Source organism: Python bivittatus, unplaced genomic scaffold, assembly GCF_059951505.1.
Source record: "Python bivittatus isolate LINGU-HERP-01145 unplaced genomic scaffold, Pbiv_v1 ctg000020_np1212, whole genome shotgun sequence".
In the NCBI taxonomy this organism is placed as follows: Eukaryota; Metazoa; Chordata; class Lepidosauria; order Squamata; family Pythonidae; genus Python; species Python bivittatus.
In genome coordinates this window covers 93,951,703-93,974,317 of record NW_028277030.1, presented here as the reverse complement: position 1 = coordinate 93,974,317, position 22,615 = coordinate 93,951,703, and the positions used below count along the sequence as shown (strand labels likewise).

Genomic DNA, 22,615 nt, shown 5'->3' with positions numbered 1-22,615 from the left:
CTCCTCGGAGCTTGATATCCACAGTCCTATACACGCTGCACACAAGTGTTTTACTCATTAATTTATAACAATCCTTTTCTGCGTTTTAGTAACGGGGATGGAGAGAAGCAGCAGCTGCAAATCCCGAAACTAGCGCGGCGCCGCGGAACGTAATGAAAGGCGGGCTCTTTTTGCTCCAAGATGGTTCCGGTCGCAAACAACGTCACGTGGGACCGAGGCGGGAAGCGTGCTGGGCGGCAAGGCCTCTGTTCATTCCCTGCTCTGCGGAGCGGCGATGGAAAAGTTTGCAAGCCCAGGCAAAGGCAACGGCCTGCGCCTTTTGAAGGCAGTGAAACCGGGCGAGTTGCTGTACCGCGCGGCGCCCTTCGCTTACATCGTCAGCAAGAAGCGCCTGGGAGGCGCGTGCGAGCACTGTCTGCGCAGGTATTGGCTGAGCCGCCTTGCTGGTACTAAACGCGGCGCTTTCCCCTTCCGTTTCTGCTTGTCGGCAGAGAAATAAACCGGACGGGCTCGCCTCCTTTTCAGAAGCCAATGCTTTTTGCGTTGCCATATAGTTCGTGAAGCCATAACACTTTATATAGCACGACTCAGCAAGGAAGTACCTTAGACAGGAGCAGGATAATTCTGCACCGTGTTTTTGCGGGGAGGGAAGGCTCAGCGGTTGAGTTTCTGCTCATCTTTAAGTCTGGGAACTAGCCTATGGTGGGATGCGGGAGGGTTTTTGCACGCACGGGCTCTCTGGGGTAGGTGTTCTTCCCATTGGGGGACAACTTTAAGCTAGGTGGCTTCCTAACTACATCTTTCTTCCTTGATATTAGCGATTTTTGTACAGAATCACCAAGTCGCCACCTAGTAACTGCAAAATATTGGTGTGGTTAATTAATCGCGAGTATGTCCTGCACATAGAGAAGAAAGCTTATGCATCCAGTAAAGCAGAGACATTTTCATACAGTAAATGTTTTCCTCTGTTACCTTTTGGAGCAAAGATGATGGATATCTTCACATACTGTGTTAAATCATAACATGGTTTGTTTAGTTTTACATTGATGTGTGAACCCTGATTTTTTTAAGCAAAATTGTTTAGCTTATGTAATCATAACTACTATGAATTCATCAAATGGGATAATGTAAGCGCAGGTAGTCCTCAGTTAACAATCATTCAGCAACCATTCAAAGTTATGGCGACACTAAATAAATAGTTATACCTGGTCCCTGAAGTTACGGCCATTGCCGGTTCCCCACTGTTGCATGATCAAAATGCGGGTGCTTTCTTGGAAGGCTTCAAAGCCTCGTGAGAAGGCCGCATGCGGCCTTGGGAAGAAGTCCTGGCATGGTTAGCTGTCTTGCAAAGGGCCAGGCTGGGCGCACCTTGTCAGCTGTGGGAGGAAGAAAACAGTGAAGGTCAGCTGGGGGTGGTAGGGTGAGTGGAACTCAGGGTGGCCAAAAGGGCAGAGATGGGAGGGAAGGTAGGTAGATGAAGAGTAGACAGTCCCTTACCTTACTGGGGCTGGGAGGGAACAAGCCAGAAATGGCTTGGATTGGGGTGGGTCCTCGCCTAATGACTGGGTAGGATTCGGTTAATGACAACCAGGACTGCTGGGATTGCTGTTTCTAAGCAATGTGGTCATGTGATATCATACTTTATGACCACATTGCTTAACAGCGGAAATTCCGGTCCCAATTGCTGGCATTAACCGAGGACTACCTGTAAAGAACCTCTCATCAGTGTTCAGATATCAAATATTGTAGCCATAACCTCATTGAAAACAAAAGCAAAATAAGGTTTTCTTACCTATTGTTAGAACTATGATTCCTAGGTAGAGGCAATTACGTGGTGAATATATATGAATGAGCCCATGCTTTTTGGAAGCAATTCCTGTGCACTGAAAAATAGCTTTAGTCCACTATGTTGAATTCTTGTTTGACAGCATGTTTACTAATGCGTTAATCATTCAATGTAAGGACATTTATAATATTTATAGCCTGCTCTAATCTTAAAGGGGGGAGGTATGTCTCAACAAAGTAAAAAAAAAAGCCATTAAAACAACAAACGCATCAAAGGTAACATTCACTTATCTAAGCGCCAGCTCCTCACTGGAAGACTGCTGCTTTGGCCTCTTTTGAAAGGACAGATTATAGATTAAGGGATATCCTTACTTCAGGTGGGAGCATGTTCCATAAAAGAAGTAGCCCCAATAGAAGGCCTGTTGCCTGATCTAAGCCTGATAAACCTTACAAAATGGGGAATTGCCAACAGGTTCTCTAAATGACTAGACCAGATAGGCAGATTTGACTTTGGCAAGGTGTTGTCTGATGTGTCTCACAACTACACTGTAAAAGGCTTTAAAGGGGAAACCAGAACTTTGAATTAAACCCAGAAGCTTGTTGGCAACCAGTGCAGTAACTTCAGAACAGGCATTCTTGCTTGATGGGGTGACCCATCAGGAGTCTAGCTGCTGCATTGTGTACCAGCAGTAGATTCCAAGTTCCCTCCAAAGGATAAATGTATTGCAGTAGTTCAACCATGTCATGACTTACCATTGCCAGGGAATCTTAGTCCTGGTGAAGCCATAACTGGCACACCAGCTGAAGCTGAGCAAAGGGAATAGTGAAAATAGTTCCCCTGCTTCCAGCCATTGGAGAAGGGATGAAGATTGGTCTCATGGAAATTGAGAGATGATTGTAGATCTGTGCTTTTTGGAGATGGAGTTGAGATTCATACAGTAGCTGAATATCCATGTTAGAATCCAATTCTTACAGCTGAAGGAAGATACTGAGGCTAGAATATTAGTCCTGGAAAAGAACATTCCTGAGATGTAATAATGGTAAGTAATGAATATGGTGATGCTGGAAGCATCAGTTCTCAGAATAGAGAGAAATGTTACATCAGCATAGATTAGGTGTTTCCTAGTGCCACCAAAAGAATAGCTAAGTATCTGCTAACACAACAAGGTAGAGGAAGAAGCCTAGAGTGCAACACTGACCTATATACAGTAAAGGCTTTGATTTCTGTGTACTGTAGTGACCATATCTTCTGTGTCTGTATATCTTCCGGAATTTCCAAAAAAAAATCCAACTCTGAATTAGATATCTCTTTCCTGCTATGTAAGAATCGTCCAGATTTTTGCAGCCCAGTTGTGACAGTCCTGTTTGAATACAAATTATATTGAAATGGAAAGAAATTTTTAGGATTGTATGCTTTCTTTATTTCAATAAATCTCCACTGGATGGCAGTAGATGAATGCTGAAAGAGAAGTTTATTATTATACACCTGCATAATAGATATAAATGGAGACTTAGTTTTTAGTCTTCATTGTGGTCATTTGCACTGCTCTGATTTCCATGATCAAAGTTAGTGTAGAATGAAATTGTAAGGTTGTAAGGTACAGTAGTTACTGGATGTTAGACATAAAGCTGTCTGTGGAAAAGGACAATACATGCAACTGAATAATTATGGGATCTGATTACCCCAGTTTATTTATTTATTTGCTAGATTTATATTGTGGCTTTCTTCCAGGAACTCAAGAAAGTAGACATAATACATTTCATAAATAGAAATCACCAGACAGTCTTATTCTTTGTGCCTATTATTGCTAGTTCTCTGGAGTTCTTGGTGCTCTCTGAGCTTGGTTGTTGTTGTTGTTTTTTTAATCTGCGCTCAGTCGTTACCGACTCTGCAGTGACTGCTTGGATGAGTCCTTTGCAGTTTTCAAGGCAAGGTGTTTCGGAAGTGGTTTGCCAGAGCCTCCTTCCTAGAGCAGAGCCCAGCTGGTGAGCGCAGGAGGCGGGGTTTCTGTTGCTTTGCGCCCTTTTCGGGCGCGCACGGTTTTTTGCGCTTACCGGCAACTGCTCCTGACTCCTTTTGCAAGGCGCCACCAGCATTTTTCCTCCCACCAGAGTGGGAGTCCCCATTTATCTACTCACGTGAGTTTTCAAACTGTTGGGTTGGCAGAAACTGGGGAGGTAACAGGAGCTCACCCTGTTAATGCGAAGGCTGGACTCGAACCGCTGAAGTGTCGACCATTTCTGGCCAGCAACTTTCAGCGTCATTAAGCCGCTGCGCCACCGCATCCCCTTGGTTGTTTACTTGCAAACATTTCACTACCCAACTAGGTAATATCATTAGTGTGAGTGTATTGAGTTGTACTGATGATGTTACCTAGTTGGGTAATGAAATGCCTGCAAGCAAACAACCAAGCTCAGAGAGCATCAAGAACTCCACAGTTTAACCCTGAGCTACAGATATTCTCTTCTGTGCTAGTTCTCACTAGCAGCACATTAAAAGTATCTTTTTAAACGTAGGCAGGCTGATGTGGATGAAGATGGTTCTAATTTGAATTCTAATCCGTTTAGATTTGGGTGAAACACAGCTATTTAAATTGAGCTCAGAAAGATACAACCGGTTCTTTAGTACAGTTTATATGTGACATGATTTCACTGCCTGGCCTTGCTTGCTTATTTATTTATTTATTTGATTTATATCCCTCTTTTGTTTAAGATACTCAAGGTGGTATATGTAGTGCTGCCTCCTAAGAGAGAATGACTGGCCCAAAGGCCCTCCGTGAATTTCCATTGCTGAGGATGGACTAGAACCTGGGTTCCCCTGTTGTTAGTCCAGCACTTTACCAGCTATACCACACTGCTTGTGGGCAGCAGTTTTCAGTCCCAGTTGTGATTTTGTAAATTGTCTTTACAGGTTGCTCCATCTCAAATGCTGTGCAGTGATCTGAAATATAATTAAGAGTCTATTGGGGTTGGGTGGCTTATCAATTCAAATAAGTAAATAAATAAAGTGTAGATATCAGAAGCAAGGTCTAGTTCATAACTATAATTAGCTGACTTAAATGTTAAAAGCAACTCTGGTTATTTTCATTCTCTGAGTTTACTCGGTTAATGCAGAGTCCAGGAAAAAATTCCAGATTCCCAGAGTGCTCATTCAACCCATCCGGGGATTACAGACTCTTCTGACATCTTTTCCACGCTTTAATCTGTATAAACTGCATGATGTAGTTACACTGTTTCTGTCAAGTCATTTAAAATTGAAGCAATTTCTTTTCTGTTATCCCTTTGATTTGAGGGAGAACATTTGTAAAATGTGGTCACTGACTCGGGTTGATAGTTAACATTTAAGTAGCGTGTTTCAGACTTCAGAGCACATAAATGTACAGTATTTTACTTTGGTCCTCAAAATATTTAGGTATGAAAGATCAGAATTGTTACTGCAGTTTTCCAGGAGGATGCACAACTGAAAGTGAGAAAATAATTGTTTGGATATAAAAGTGTGGGTGCGTGTGTGTATGTATGGATGGATAGGAAGGATATATCAGGGATAGACAGTGGGGTGCCTACCAGGCTCCCTTTCTCACTTGACTTTGTTTTCTTTTTTAAAAAACACCCTGTTGACACACATAAATAAAAGCAAAGCATCCACCCACCTCTAGCAGCTTCTTTATTTCCTTCAAGGGCAGTGCCTGATAGGCTTTTGTGAAACATAAAAATGTTGGGTGACTGTAGGCCAGGGTTGGTCTGGAAGTGTATAGACATATCTATAAAAAATACAAAGGAAGGCTGATGGTTAACAAGGATCCCCTAAGAAAGTGGCAGAGTATTTTCTAGCAAGTAGATGTTTTCTGCTTGGTAGTGCCCATCATTTTGTGAATAGGAGGCTCCATCATAGCAGGGTCCTCAGCCTGCTTTCAGGATTTCAGATAAATCCATTGGCTTCCTTTGGGATAGATTATTTTGTGCATCGTGCTTTTAGTTGCTGCACTGCTCCAGTTCAGAAGAGGATGAAGTATTTGTTTTCAGTGGTGCTTTTGTCTGTTGAGGGGTAAGTGAATTGTGAGTATCAAGAAATGTAGAAGTAAGATATGGTGATAGTGTTACTATTTTAGTAGAAAGTCATTTTAGAAGAAAAATAACCTTTACAGCCTGAAAACTGAGCATGCTATATTCTCAGGTAAAATAAACATTCAGCATTTCGACTTATCAATATTAATATGTGCCAAAGGAAAACTTAATCATATAAGGAAGAAAAAAAAACCATAAGCAATTGTTATATGACAAAGGTTCACACACACCCCTTTAAGAATAAATGATGTATATATGTTCCAGTCCATAATGTTGTATGAGGGAGGAATGGACATTAAAATATGGGCAATAGTTATTGCAATACTGTATCCAGCTGCAAATTAGTTTCTGTTTATTGTTGAGAAGATAAAAGAGATAATTTGTGTACATCCACTGAAAGTTTTACCTTAGGTTGCATTACCATAAGCGTACGTATATAAATTCATGCTATTAGCTTCTCTGGCCTAGAATAATTTTCTTGCACCACTTTTAAATATTTATATATCCCTCTTATTATAATATCACTGGGACTCAAACAGTTTTCATAAAACACACCCTTTCAATTTACATAATTTTACTTGAACAGAATTCTCCATATTGTCTCTCATTCACATAATTTCAAGGGATTAAAAATAGTTAGAAAAATGGCAAAGAGATCCATTGCTTGAAGAAAGATACAGTACTAGCAATTCCATTGGGAGAAGGTCCTTTGTTACCCATAAAATAATTTTTTACTTCCTGGCCAATACCTGAAAGGTATTATTATTAATATTATAATTGTATACTATTATTTCTAATCTTCCCAATAAACAATATTATACATTAAAACAATAAAATATAAATAATTAACAAGGGAAGTTATAATAAAAATATATATAAGCACCACTATTCATGTATAATGTGTTCACTTAAAACCAAAAGCTAGTGATAAAATGAGAAAAAAGGCAAATTTAGTCTGATGCTGAAAGGATATTGGCATGGGAAGTAGGTATGCTTCCTAGCTAGAGATCTGATTAATGGGACCCCCAAACTAATAAGGTTTTCTCCACTGTTGTCATGTGCCTAATTTTACTTGATAAAGGCTTCAGAAGCAGCCCTGTATGTTGAGCATTACCATGTGCTGCATATCATCTAAACTCTTTCCCCTAGCTGAAACAGAAATTTTCAACCATTTCCAGACCTTTTGGTTCACACATCATGTTAAGCCAATGCAAATGTTATGATTTCTTCAATAAGCAATTGGTTGGGCATACAGATTGTGTTAAGCCATAAGCTGTAGTATAAAAATCACTCTGGACGGATTCAAACAGTATGCTAAGCCAAAACTAAACAAGCCCTATAGCTTTAAATGATTCCAGTTAGCTTTTCTCCTTAAGTTAGACAAGAATCTTGTATTACAGACATGGTTCTGGGAGAAAAGGAAGACACAAGTCACATATTAATGTAATACAGTCAACTGTGGCCTCAAGGATCCCTTTTTTTGTGACTTTCAGAACCACCTCTAACTGTGAAAAGTGATAATTTCACATTGTTTTGAGGTGAATGAAACTGTAGTGTAAATCGTAAAATACACATTACAGTTAAAAAACAAAGGACTCCCCAAAAACATACACGCATCATCTATGATGTGGTCTGAAGTCTCCCTCCCCTCCTAATCAATTACAGTGGTACCTCGGGATACGAACTTAATCCGTTCCGTGACTCTGGGCGTATCCCGAGTTGGTCGTAACCCGAAGGAAATTTCCCCATAGGGTTCAATGTAAATCCGGTTAATCCGTTCCGCCCTCTGAATTTGGTCGCACCCCGAGGCAAATTTCCCCATAGGGTTCAATGTAAATCCGGTTAATCCGTTCCGCCCTCCGCCCGAATTTGGTCGCAACCCGAGGCAATTTCCCATAAGGTTCAATGTAATTACCGTTAATCTGTTCTGGCGTCCACGGACCACACGGAAAGCGGCCGGGCGCGGCGTGGCGCGAAAATGGCCGGGTGCAGCGCGGCGCGGCGTGAAAACGGCCCGGCGCGGCGCGAAAACGGCACGGCGCAGCGCGGCACGGCGCGAAAACAGCCCGGCGCGGCGCGAAAACGGCCGCGGACCACGCGGCAGGGCAGGAAAAACAGCCGCGGACCACGTGGCACGGGCGAAAAAATGGCCGCGGACCACGTGGCACGGGCAGAAAATGGCCGCGGACCACGTGGCACGGGCGGAAAATGGCTCGTACCCCGAGGCGGAGTTCGCAAACCGAGGTAAAATTTTGGGGCCAGAGCTGGTCGTAACCCGAAAAATTCGCAAGCAGAGGCGTTCGTATCCCGAGGTATCACTGTACTAGTATTAAGTGTGGCAATTTTTTTGTCACAAGGTTTCTATCCCTGCTTCAAAACTTTCAAACTTGGAGACAAGCGAATGAATTTTTCCTGGAAAAAGGGTCCTTTTAGATCATTGTAATGGGAACAGATTTTATAATGTGTTTATAGTTGAAGTATTTTTGAATAATTGGAAATCAACAATGTAGCAAATACATTAATAGATTTCACCAGCGGCTCCTTCAAAATATGAGTCTCTAAAATCTCTTAGTCTGCCTGATCTGTGTTCTTTTATCTGTCAATTAAAATTATTATTGTTTGTGCCATATATCCAGTCTTCTTAACCTTGCCTTCAAAGCTCTTCATTGTTCAAAGTCCTTTTATACCTTTACACTTTGTAACATGATTAATTATCTGTCTGGACTATAAATGTTTTTACAGTGGTTGCAGTACATACTGCTATTAGTTGGGGAGGTGCCTCAGGAAGAAAATTTGCTTTCAGGCCCAAATATGACAGGTTGTATTAGTTTAGATTCTACAATTAACAAGTTTAATCTTTTGGGTGTGTATAGTTACAAGTACTGATACAAAGTCAAAGTGTGTTATACCTTGGACTGATAGCCCAAAGTACACTACGCTATAATAGTTTCATGTTATTAAATAAAACTACCTTGGCTTCTAAAATTAGTTCTTTTAATTTGAGCTTTGAATCAATACAGCCTTTATATTAAAGTGAAATTCCCTCACCTACACCCAAGTAGGATAAAATAATATATTTTCTATTGTTATGTCTTTGACCTTATCTAAGTTTTTAATCGGTTTTGACACAGTAGTTTATACAAACAATTACATTTGACAGCACAGATTAGCAGAAGCTATGTTTTAGCACCCTTTGAGAGGAATTATGAGAATATCGGAAAGCAGTTCTCAACTGAAAGTCAGTAGGGACTTCATTGTAAAGCAATTGTTGAGCCATTGGCATTGCATAACAGAAAGAGTCCTGGGTTCGTTCGTCTGTATTTGTTGCTGTAAGGAATACATGTGTTTCTGTAGTTACCTTTACTAAGAAAAAAAAGTTTAAGAATGTTAGCCACAAAATTTTGTCCTGATTTCAATTAATAGGTCCACTTTGTATAACTTAAAGACTCAACTTATAGTAGTTTATAACCAAAGTTATTCATGAAAACGTTTCTGAAACAGTATTCCATTCATGGTTATCTGTGCTTAAAAAAGGCTGGATGGTTTCTCCTTCCGATCAAATCATGCTAAAGAAAAATCATACGTTTTTAAAAATGTAAACTTAATCTCCCCAGCTTTTTTCATTCACACTAGGCTCTCAAATGGTATGCACCCCACTCATCCAGATTTGGAGCTGTAGAAAATGAAATGCAGAGGGCTATACAAAAGTTTTTGAGGAAGTCATCCAATCTCCTCTCATTTAAGTAATTTTTCCATAAAATGTTTTGCAAGGGAGAAAGGTAATTTTATTGTAAGCAATGCAAAATAATGGATACTTAGCAGTAGCAATAATAGTAGTTGGATTCACATATCATGCTGAGTTAAATATATGTGCTTGGTCTAAGCCACTATGTGGACTCAGCCATTGTGACTTGTAAACCACTGTGTCAACCCAACCATCTACTGGGTTGGGGAGATGTTCAGCTTATTTTAAATATTATAAATTATAACTTCCATGGGAAAATATTCTATTACCTGCAGCTTTATTTAGAAGTATTTTCAGTCTTAATGTTAAGACGTCTTCCTTTTTATAGAGTTTCTGCTTCAGGACTAGCTATATCCTGTGCAGCTGTAGAAAGTGCTTCCAATTTCCTTCCAGTTCTATTGGGTGGGTTGTTAATTCTGTAGTTCTGCATGGATTTGTTTCAAATCTTGGCAGGCTTCAGAAGTTTGCTATGTAACATGTGATCCGAGAAACTAACTTTTGTCTTCATTGTGTCCACTAGGTGGAGTTCAAAGTATTATATTTTTTTCTAGATATGTGCTATAATATGCCCAATCACCATAATCTAATATCACTTTAATTATATAAATCTACAAATATTTCTAATCTTCTAGTTCAAGAGCATGTAGCTTTGAGCTGAAGGCTACAGTTGGGCTTTGAGTCAGGAGTTACATTCCAAAAAGTAAGTTGACCAAGAAAAAAGAGTGAACTTAACCAAGATAAAACTATATTTGATGAAATGTAAATTTAATTTCAGTTAACATTATTTCTTGTGTATTTAATGCTTTTACGTTAAAAATTACAATTCTTTGGCAAGTTTTGGAGGGCTGTAGGAAAGTTCTCAGATTTTCACAGGCTGAGTGTAACTCTGGAGCTTCAATGTATTGTCGAAGGCTTTCACGGCCGGCATACGATGGCTGGTGTGGGTCTTCCAGGCTGTGTGGCCGTGTTCTTGAAGTTTTGATTCCTAACGTTTCGCCAGACACCAAAACAAGCAGCCACTCAGTAACTCAACCCCCCACACACACCCCCAACCCCCCCTTTCCCCCCCCTCAGATCTCTATAAATACAGAAGGGTCACATCACCCTGGGCTCCTGTCTGTGCTCCTGCACTCTGAAGATGCCGGTCACAGGTGCTGGCGAAACGTTAGGAAACAAAACTTCAAGAACACGGCCACACAGCCCGGAAGACCCACACCAGCCATCTGGAGCTTCAGTTTGTGCACTCCTGTTCTAATTTAATTCTAAGTATGGTTAGAATTGTAGTCCCACAAGTGTTATTTGCTTCTTGTTTTAGTATGAAACTCAAACCTGAAAATTATAAACCATTCAGACCAGAAATATTTCTGGTTGGCAGAAATCGGTGGGACGTGAAGAATATAACAATGAAACTGGCCTAAGTTAAGGATTGTTAGTTTATTGTATGTAATAGATCTATGTGAATTTGCATGATATTTTCCTCCGCATTTAGTACAATTTTGATCCTGTAGCCTGGCCTTTTTCTTGCAAATTATAGTATTTTGGGTATGGTGGAAAGCATTTAATATGTTGTATGAGAGCCAAAAATCATTAGCATGTATCTATGTGACAAAATCAACGAATGCTACTTTTTGACGTAAGCAGTTGTTGTGGTCCAAGATACTGGATGATTGTAATTTTCCTTATTACCTCAATATTCCACGTGATAAGTCTTGTGGCTCTTCCAGTGTTGCTGGATTATAGCTTCCATCTTCCACCATCATTGGTTGAAACTAGACAGCATGCCAGAAAAGGCCAGGCCTAGCCTGAATTAATTTCAAAGGATAAAATAAACTCACAAGGAAGGAATGGTGCATGACATTTGTGTAGTGTTAAGGTATTGGACTAGGAGTGGGGAGACTTTTTCTGTCAGTATGTGCTGGAAATTATCCCTTGGTAAGTGAAGTCTTCTTAAATTAAGATGTTAGTGGCACATGGAGGGGGCAGTAAGTTAGGGAAGTTTGACCTATATGATCCATTTTATGCTGATAAATTCTACTAAGCCTGAACAGTACAATCATATGCATGTAATATCCAGAGTTGAAATGGGCCTGCTTTCAGCTAAGCACGTATAGAATTGCAGCTTATGTGGAGATAAATGGATTTTGCATATTAATCTAATGTTTATTTCTCAGTTTAATCCTGCATTTTGAATCAGAAAGCATTCCTGTCAATAAATAGTACAAAGGAATGCTTGGCTCTGATACACTTTATGGTATACAATTTATTTCAATTTCAGTTTCGTAATATTTCAGTAGATATATGTAGCTTCTTATTCCATGCCCTTATTCCCTCAATAAGTCATTTTGTGCGAGTAAGGGCTTCAGGGTTACCCATGTGGAACGACTTCCCTTCAGGCTAATTAATTTTTTCAGTTCTACTACTTTTTAGCCCTCCCTTCGCATACCAAATTATAAGTTATAGCTGCCTGCACAAACTCTTTATTACTTATGAAAACGTGAGGGCTGATAGTTTATTTAGTATATGTCATATGTCCTTGCATTCAGTTTTTAATTACAAAAATAACTGGGAGTGTGTTTTCACTGAAGAGTTGTAGACATTAATTTTTAATATTTATAGATATAATCATTGCATTTTACATAATAAAAATATGAACAGTAAATTCATACCAATTTTTAAATTAGAATTTTTCGGACACATTTTAAATGTTGATCTGTTCCAAACATGATAGACTTAAAAAAATACCCACTTTTTGTTCAAAGTAGAGAATCAGCTGCACTGGAAATGTTTTTGAGTCCATTTTGCTATAAATTCTGTGATGCATGAAATAGCCTGCCAGTTGTCTACCGAGTTCAGATTTCAATAAATGAATATCTATTATAGCCATAAATTGTAATTAATGTGTAATATAGTCTTTCAGAATATTTACTTTTAAGATAGTATCTAACCTGATTTAATACCTTGAGTAATATATTGTACCACATTTCTTCTCTTGATGGTGGGGAGTGAGGGAAGAAGAAAATGTATTGTGCATTTTTCTCCTTCATTGTCACGGTAGTACTTGGTGTGGAAACTGACGATCATTGGAATCAGATAAAACAAGGGACCAAGACCTGAATCCTGGGGCAGGCAAAACTGTCATAATATAAACAGGGCAGACGTCTGATATCAATGTAATCAGAATCCAACCTTAAGGGAGTTCATAATGTGGAGTCAGATATTAGCCATTAGCAAAAAGCAAAAGCAACAACAACCCCCCCCCCAAGGTACTAATCTGCTGGGTCATACAGCTTTGGTGTCCATAACTTTAATAGCTGTAAAGAGGAAAAAACCATAGCAATTGTACATTTTTGTATATCACCACAGTACTGATTTTTGCACAATCTGGGTCTCTGGGAATGGCAGAAAAAGGGTCTGGGAACTGATGTGGCCACTGACCTAAATTTTAGCATAGGTACTATCAAGAAAGGCCAGTTTTTGGATTCCACCTTGATACTGTATTATGAAGTCTATAATATAACAGGCAAAACTCTCATTTGTCATCAGATTATTCCTGTCCCTAAAAATTAAAAAAAAAATGCACAGTAAGATTCTCCATAAAATGCTGGTATGCATAGGCAGAGTTATTTTGATATGACATTGAACCATCTCCTTTATCAGAAAATGCAGCCTTCTCTTCCTGTATGCATTTAAAATTAGGAAGCAAAAGGCCAGTGTTGGCCTTTTTTCTGTGCAGATTGAAATCCTGGGCCCCTTCATAATAAAAAGCATGAAGCACTGAGTGCCTGTAAAATACAATCTTGATAACACATATTGATACAGCAACAACTCCCTTTTCTCCTCCAGCATTTTTTAAATCAAAAACAGGAAATATTCCCCAAGCACATGCGCGTGCATGCATATACACCCAAAGCTTTTATTTTTGTTGTAGGTTAAGTCTCAGGAGTGACATAACAAAAAAGCTGGTATTGGATAGACTAGGGAACTAGCTAGCCATTTTGATTGATAGCTATTGATAGCTTTAATCTCCCCAGATATTATCTAATCTTTTTTTTTTAAAGCCATCCAAGCTGGATGGCATGGCAACATATTTTAGCTAATGCTATAGCTTGACATTGTGCTGTGTGAGGAACTTCCTTTGTCTATCTCGAATCTCCCACCATTCATTACTGCAAAGGAAGAGGAAAAAAATATTCTATATCCATTCGTTATATATCTTGCATTATTTTATTTTATTTTATTTTATTTTATTTTATTTTTTATTTATTTATTTATTTATTTATTATTTATTTATTTTTTATTTATTAAATTTGTCCCCCGCCCATCTCCCCCCAGTGGGGGACTCATTTTGTACACCTCTGTTATTCTAAACTAAAAGAATCACCCAAATACAGAATTCTTTCTGTACCTTATTCCATAATGGAATTGCTCCAGGGCTCTGGTCATTTTGGCTGTCCTATTTTTTCAGAAAGTGTAGTGACAGATTTGAAAAAAAATACACCTAATGCTGATACTATAAGCTTATGTAAAATAATAATTATTTTGGTAGTTTTATTTTTAGTAACTTTCTTAATAATTCCCAAATGGAATTTTTGCATCTTTTACAGCTATGTGGTTATTATAGCATATTTTTATTAATTAATTAATTAATATTTATCTATTTTACTTAATGTTTATTCTGTTTTTACTGTAAACCGCCCAGAGTCACTCTGCAGTGAGATGGGCGGTGACAAATTTGAAATATAAATTTTCATTGAGCTATTAATCATAGTAAAAAACCCACAATTTTATACCATGGATGTTTTAATTGTAAAATTGATTATCTTATGGCTGATTTGTGAATTTTCCAGAGTTCATTGATTGCAGCAGGGAGGAATTACATTAAGGATTTATTTCAAATATTTTACTCCTTTTTTGACACGGCTTAAATATATATGTATTATAAAAAGTCCCCTGTTTAGTTCCTGGTGACTTTCTGAATAGTTCTGTATCATTTTCTTGGCAGTAATACAGAAATGGTCTGCAACTGCTGCCTTCTAGAATTTCCCCCCCCAAATTCATAGTCTAGCCCATTGGTTCTCAACGGGGGCGGTGGGAGGATGCTGAGGGGCGGTGGGCATGTTTTGGGTGGTAGAGGGGCGATGAGCATGTTTTGGCATTCGAACTTAATTTTAAAACTCCCCAAAAAATTTATTAAATCAATTATCCGGTTTACACCATTTGTACCAGCAATAAAACGAAGTTACGCGACGGCTGCCCTCACGCACTTCTTAGAATACAACTATGATTCTTCTCCGATCCCAACCAGCACAGCGCATGCGTCAGCTGTTTTCCCGCGCGATTAATCGCAGCACGTGCGTCAGCTGTCTTCCCGCGCAATTAATCGCAGTGTGTGCGTTGAGCGTCCTTTCAATATGAATGTTTGATTTGACCCGTGTTTCTTGAGTTGCTTTTCGTTCGCTTCATTTTTTTTGCATTAGTCATTTTAATTTTAATAAAAGGAATGCAATTACCTTCCAGGGCAAAAGTATTGAGTTAAATCGAACAAATTTGGTGTGTAAGTCTACTGAAAAAAATTACTTAAAATTTTTGCCTTTTATAATTCAGTAACTCCCCCCCCCTCCCCAAAGGGTGGCGTTGAAAAATTTTCCACTCCTTAGGGGGGTGGCAGCTTCAAAAAGGTTGAGAATCACTGGTCTAGCCTATAGCACTGCTATTTCTTGGTACTCTCCCATCTTGCTTAATATTTTTAAATCAGCCAAGGTCCACTCAGTATTCCATCTAAGTAGGCATATGTATTATACAGTGGCCTAAATAATATGAAATGAGCTATTCCAAACATTTTTGAATGGAAATTGCTCATTTCAAGCCCAAATACCTGTTTCAAGATTGAAATATTTCACAGTTGAATAATTTTACTCACTTATATTCTCTGCTCTAAATTGTTCATAATGGGCTGCAGTAATCCATCTGGCTCTTCTATCGTCGTCATTAAGAATACTAATACGTACTTCTCTCCCATTAAGTTTTCTAGTCACACAAATAATAATCTTAACTTTACTTCTGAATGAATCCAAACCTTTGCTTCCTGGTCTTTTTTGACAGAGTAGCCATACAACAGCAGAACTGATGCTAGGAATCAGCTCCCCCGATAGTTAATGAGTTGATTTTCTATGATAGCTGTACTCTTGTGAGCCACCATCAAAATGTACATCCTATGTGTGTCTACAGGTAGTCCTCAAGTTACGAGTGCAATTGAGACTGGGATTGCTGTTGCTAAGCGATGCAGTCATAAAGCATGACATCACATGACCACATCAGTTAGCAACGGCAATTGGGCAGTCCCAGTTGTTGTCATAACTTAAGATGCATGGGTCATTAAGTGGGAAGTAGAGGGAGTCCCAGTAAGGAGCACGGGGGTGCCTCAAGGGGGTGGGGAGGCTCTGGGAGGCCCAGTGCAGGCTGCATGCAAGTTGGAGTGGATGCTCGGTGTGGTGCGAGCGCAGGCCAGAGAATGAGGGTGCAGGGTGCATGCAGTCACAGGGAGGCCATGGAAAGAGGGCATGGAGTACATGGGTACATGTGTGCAATTTCAGGGAGGCCAAGGAAAGAGGGTGTGGGGGACATATATGTATGTGTGTGTGCAAGTGCAGGGAGGCCAAGGAAAGAGGGTTCGGGGTGGGTGCGACCACAGGGAGTGTATTGTTGCTGATGTGGCCAAGAAGGGAGATGCCTAATTACCAATGGAGCATATGCATCTTTATGGCATGTAGAGGGCATTCAGTACTTTTGGTGGTTGGCCAGCACTCAGCACCATACAGTGCTACTTGGCAAATCTTCATTCTATATACTTTCGATTTTAAGTGAATTGGCATGTGCCTATCGCAGAGCACTCCAGTAATCTCTTTCCACCACAGCCATGTTGCATTTACCCTCATGCGTACTTCCCCATTAATGCCACCATCATTTTGCAGATGAGATCCTAAGTAATGGAAGGAGTTCGTCTTCACTAGATCTTCACTGCTGACCTGGATGGTGGAGGTGCTTGGGCTGATCTCTAGATACTCAGTCTTCTTGATATTGAGGCACAAACCAAATTGGCTAAGACGGTTATTCCATGTCTGGACACAGTGCTGCAGTTCTTCCCTGATGGTAGCTGCAAGCAGGATATTGTCGGCGTAGAGCAACGCCAGGGGACAGCGATGCAGATTTCATGTGATGGTATCCATGATGAGAATGAATAACAATGGCAATAATGCTGAGCCTTGGTGTATACCAATTTTCACAGGAAAGCTGTCAGAAATGCCAGCAGTGCATCTCATTCGGCTGCTGGTATTAACATAGAGCATCTGAACCCATTTTATGAGTAGCTCAGGCACACCATGGTCATGTAGTGGGTACCATATCAGCTGATGCAGATCACAGTCAAAAGCTTTTTCTAGGTCAAGGAAGGCCAGGTGTAATGACTTCTTCTTTTCTCTATGCTTCTCTATGAGTATGCGAGCCATGAAGATGGCGTTGGCGGTACTCAAGCGTTTGACAAAACCACACTGGTTTATACTGATTTCAATGATGTCACGGAGGCGCTGATTGAGGATCCGCTCAAAAATTTTCATTCTGTGCGACGGGAGGTGAATTGATTGGTAGTTGGAGCAGTCTGCTGGGTCGCCTTTATTCTTGAAGAAGGGAACTCATAGCCCAGTCAGCAAGTGCATGGCCAGAAGCCACAATAGCATTGAAGAAGTTTGTCAGCCAGTTAGCTGCTATGCTGAGAAATTCTTTCAGCTTCCAGATGCCTGCTGGTAGATTGTCTAGGCCAGGTAGTTTTGAATTCTTCATGTCCTGATAGTTTTGGTAACCTCTGCAGGTATAATGCACAGGGCTGAGCCAGCATTAGCTGAGGCATCAGGAATTGGCAGGTGTGGAAATTCAGCATTAGAGATTTTGTCGAAGTGCTGCTGCCACATTTCGGGATTTTAAGCTTCTCCTGCAGTTGCCGTCCATTTTTATCCTTAATGCATGCGTAGTGTTCAATGTCTTTGCTGCCTTGGTGTGCATTTTTACTAGTAGATAGGTGTTTTTATCGCCTTCCTTTGTGTCCAATTGTTTGTATAAGTCTTGGTAGTGATTGGCTTTGGCCTCTGCAACAGCTTTCTTTGCCGTTCTTCTTGCAGTGATGTACTTTTGCCAGTTTTTGTTGGTCTTCTGCACATACCAGTTCTTGTAGGCCACCTTCTTTTCCTGTACTTTCTGCTACACTTGCTCCATCCAGAGCCACACCCGCTTGTTAATTCGATGACGACTTGGTCTCGTAGTGCCTAGGGTTGTTCTTGCAGTAGTGGTAATGGACTCGCAGAGAGCAGTCCATGTGGCATCAATCAAGTCTGTGGTGATTGAAGGAAATATGATGTGATTAATGATAGTTGACTTATGGTTTCATAGCTTCTACCACTTGATTTTCTCTGGACCCGTTGCACTGCTGCCACTCTTTGCATGCTTACTGATCTTCATATCGGCAGTGGGCATCTTGTGTTGCAGGGCGAGGCAATTGGATGGAATGACCTTTACGTCCATTATAGTGGGAAAGTCACATCGTTGCACAAGGACAAAGTCAATCTGGCTACTGTGGTCATCACTGGCATAGGTGACCAAATGGCTGACATGCTTTTTGAAAAATGTGTTGGTGATGATGCGGGCATTTGCTTTGGAAGAGTCCAGGACTCACTGTCCAATATCATTTTGCGTACCATATTCATTGCTGCCGTGACAATTGTATCCTTCCTGCGCACATCCGACATGTTTGTTTAGGTCGCCATAGAGAAGCAGTAAGTCTTCTCCAGGCATGCAGATACACAATCTTGTAGTTCCATTCAAAACTGTTCTTTCTCTGCTTTATCACATCCAGTTTGTGGGGCATAGGCTGAGAAAACATGTAATCAATGGGCAGCAGCATCGATGACAGTTGACATGAGGCGATCGGAGTGTAGATGGACCTCAGCAACAAATCCAGTATAATTTCCAGTGTGCCCTGTATCTTCAGCGTATTTTACTTACATCATTAGAATTGACTTGAGCCACATGTTTTAATGAAAGAAGTACCAATATGGTCTGCTCCCAAGCAAAAATCTGAAATAGAAGCCCCTGTCTGTCACATGATAACCAGAGCTTTAAGTTCAAGCTAGAAGTGCATTAAGTAGGAATAATACATAAGGCAATAGAATTGGTGTGTTGTTATCATGTTATATATGAAATCTATTTCTGGATATTCTTTTTCTATGCATAATCAAACTCATATGTGTGATTGTATACCACCAAATGCTTGAACAAGATTTTTTTCATGAGGTGTGCCATATCCATAGGCAATTTGTGTGCTGTTGTTTTGCTATAACAACAGGGTAAGCTGGGGAGTAACTATTCTAATTTGGAGAAAGATGAACTGTCACTCAAACTGAAATCAGATGGTTAAAGTGGTTAATGAAGAGTTAATTGTAGCAGCCATTCAGACTCACTAACGGTGAGGAATGATCAAGTTCAAAAAGTATATGTTTATTTTAAAGAACATGCACATGAGCAGCAATAAGCAATTTATAGGAAGAGATAAAATAGGTTAGTGTATCCGTCATCTATCACAGCGGTGGGCAACAGGCAGCCTCACAGCATCCCATTTGCAGTGTCCCGACATCTTAAAGTTATGGTGCTAAAATTTGACGACAAAATCACATATTTTTGGTGATGCAATTTCTTGTTTTCCCTCCCTCAAAGTTAGTGGGAAGTTTCAGCCATCTGTTTTGGTGATGTCATTGTACTGTTACATGGCACCCTGCTGCTCTCCAGCTTATTGGAGGAAATAGTTTCAACCCCTATCTAGCATGTTAATTATCACACTAATCTTAATAATCCTGATTTAAGATTATTAAAACAAAGAATGGGAAAATAAGGACTGAAAGGAGGAAAATAGCAGGATTACATTGTTACTTGGACTGCTGTAAATGGTGAACTGCTGGGGCAAAACATTTACATTTAGCACAATTTAAGACAAGAGGTGAAGGCAACAGACATTTCAGGTGGGCCATAGAAAGTTAAAAATACATTGTGTATCAACATACTGTGAGATTCTGAGCTTTTGGATCCAGAGCCAAATGAAGTATAACTCTTCTCTGCGTAATCCAGAGTTAAATTACCTAGAAAATACAAAAAAAAAAAAAGCTTTTCCAAATAACTATCTCTGGCCATAAAAATGATTTTGTATAGAAGCTAAACAAACATTATTAAGAATCAATAATTTGGTTTAATTTGGTTAACAATTGTAGCCAAGCAATTATAATTTGGTTGAGATCTTGTACGAATTTCTAGAAGTCCTAGAGCCCCTACTGGGCCATCACAACTATTTACCTCTAAGTAGTCATACAGTTGATAGCAGAGCAACTGCATTGCATATGAAATGAGCACTTTGGACCTAGCTGGTGCTCTATTCGAGGACAGAGCATTTAACTTCAACGTGATACTTTCCAGATGTTTGGACCTACAATTCCCATCATCCCCAGGTAGCCCTGTAGGCTTGGTTAAAGCATTTTTAAAGCTAATGGGTAGTTCTAAATAATATAGATTTGACAGTGTATCCAAGAATGAAGCATGGCCTAGATATAAGAGTTAGATACTTCAAATTTCTGGGAAGTGAGGAAAAGTTGAAATATCAATATCATTTTAGAAGCCACCAGTAGTTAGAACGCAACAACACTCAATATACCAGAATGATTTTGTCTTGAGCAAGTTCATTTGTTCAAAATTGTTTAAATGAGGCTTTAAATCATACATATATACATAACATGCATGCATGCATGCATGCATGTATATATATATATATATATATATATATATATATAATTTTTATTAAAGATTTTTTTTAAAAAGATAAAAACAAACTAATGTAAAGTAAGAAAAAGAAAAGAAAAAGAAAGAAAGCTAAGGGTACAAGAAAGGAAAAAAATCAAAGAAAAATAGAGAAAACAAAAAAGATACAAAGAAGTATCCTCCAATCTTTCTTTACAGCAGTTATAAGTACAATTATAAATTCACCTCTTACTTTATGGTTATTTTTTAATATAATTTTTATTAAAGTTTTTTTAAAGGAAGATAAAAACTAATAAAAGCTAATACAAAGTAAGAAAAAGAAATCAAAGAGAAAGCTAAAGGTGCAAGAAAGGAAAAAAAAGTAAAGGAAAACTAGAAAAGAAAGAAAAAAGATACAACAAAGTAGCTTCCAGTCTTCCTTGCAGCAGTTGTAAGAGCTTTAAAACGTCTTAATTGATTGAATTTTATACTTTTGTGTATAAACATTACTGATCTGAGGGCCAAATTAGTTATCTTTGATTCATAATTCTGGCTTTGTCCACTTTTCTTTTTTTTTTTACAAAATTCAATTCAAGCCAATTCAGGTTTCCAATTTGGATCAGGTCCTCACTGTGGGGATCAGGAAGCTTTGTTCTAATGCAAACCAATCTTCTCTTTCTTGACTAGAAAGGGCATGGTAGAAAAACCATTAATTTAGGTATTTTTTATAGGCATAGTAGATATATTACAGTAATAGTATTATGTTATTGTAAGTGTAATAAATGGTACTATCATCTTTGGCAGGAAATTGAAATTATAGCTGGCTCTTCAAGGAGTACTTATTGCTATATTTTAAATACAAACACAATTTAAATGTTCAACTTCATAAATGTTTATGTTAATTTACTTTACTATTTAATTGTAAATGTCTTCATGGCAGGTATATCATAAAATTAGCAAAATGCACTACATACTGAGTTTTGAAGGGCAGAATTACTGGACACTAGAATAAATATTACCTATAAAATTATATTGTGTGTGTGGTTGCTGCATCAATAATAGCAAACATAATAGAATTTGCATTGATAAAGACAGTTACTTTTGGTGAGATAATCTAAGGACTGTGTCTTTAACTGGCAGTTGTAACTTTTGCATTCTATTGAACTAAAATCTTTAATGATTATTGATTGAATTATTTGGTATTTTTCTTGTGTTTTTCTTGTGTTTGTTAAACAAGCCTAATATTTAGTAGACTTATATTTTAGTCTTGTTTCTTATAATTTTTGCTATGTTATTTGGTATGGTGATGTACTTTGTCTTCCAACAGTTGATTGATTAATTATGTGCCATTAAGTCATTTTTGACTCCTGTTGACCACATAGATAGATTTTCTCCATGACAATCTGTCCTTAACCTGGTCTTTCAGGTCTCCCAGCAGTGCACCCATCACCATTGTAATTGAATCCATCTACTTTGCTGCTGGTCATCGTCTTCTTCTCTTTCCTTCCACCTTTCCCAGCATTAGAACTTTCTCCAGAGAGCTAGGTTTTCTCAGTGCATACATATATCTGGTATTGTTTATGTGCCGGTTGACTTCCACATAATGTAATGTTGTATTACAAGTAATTGATTTAAAGTTTTAAAAATATCTCTAGGTTGTTTTATTGTATTTAACCTTGTTTATTATTATTCCACTTTCTGATATTTGGGGGGATGAAGGCAAAATATATAAATGCATAAAACACCATGGCAGTTTGAAGCAATATTTTTGACCCAATTTGTGATTTTTTTTACTTGAGTCCTTCTAGCATTTCACCCATCAGAGATAGATCTCCATTGCCAGAATAAGTTGGTTAGTACAGCTTCTAAGCTTAATTATGAGGAAACAGTATGTGAAAATTGATTTATTATAAAAAGTTTGTAAGCTTTCTTGACAGTAGCTGAATGCATGCTGAGAAGCAATATGTGCCTGAAAATGACTTTCAAGGACATTTTTGAGGGCAGCTTCTATCCAGTTTCTTATTGTACTGACATGATATGAATATATGTTTTTAACCTGCTGATTCAAATAAAGAATGATACTGTAGCTGGCCTGCTAATATGTGTACTACTATATATACATGTGTGCATATATTTTCAGAAATATATCTCAGCCTATGTGTTGAAAATTCTTCTATTTATTCATCTGCCTTT

The 22,615-nt window shown here is 38.8% G+C and overlaps 1 protein-coding gene across 1 annotated transcript in view; it reads left to right on the top strand.

Moving 5' to 3' along the window:
• The first annotated feature begins 211 nt into the window (after window positions 1-211).
• The window catches only part of SMYD3 (SET and MYND domain containing 3), a 347,612-nt gene continuing 325,208 nt past the window's right edge, over window positions 212-22,615 (top strand). The window contains exon 1 of the mRNA XM_007422260.4: window positions 212-423. Coding sequence (XP_007422322.2) covers window positions 275-423 — 149 coding nt within the window. The 5' untranslated portion in view covers window positions 212-274. The remainder of the gene's footprint in view (window positions 424-22,615) is intronic.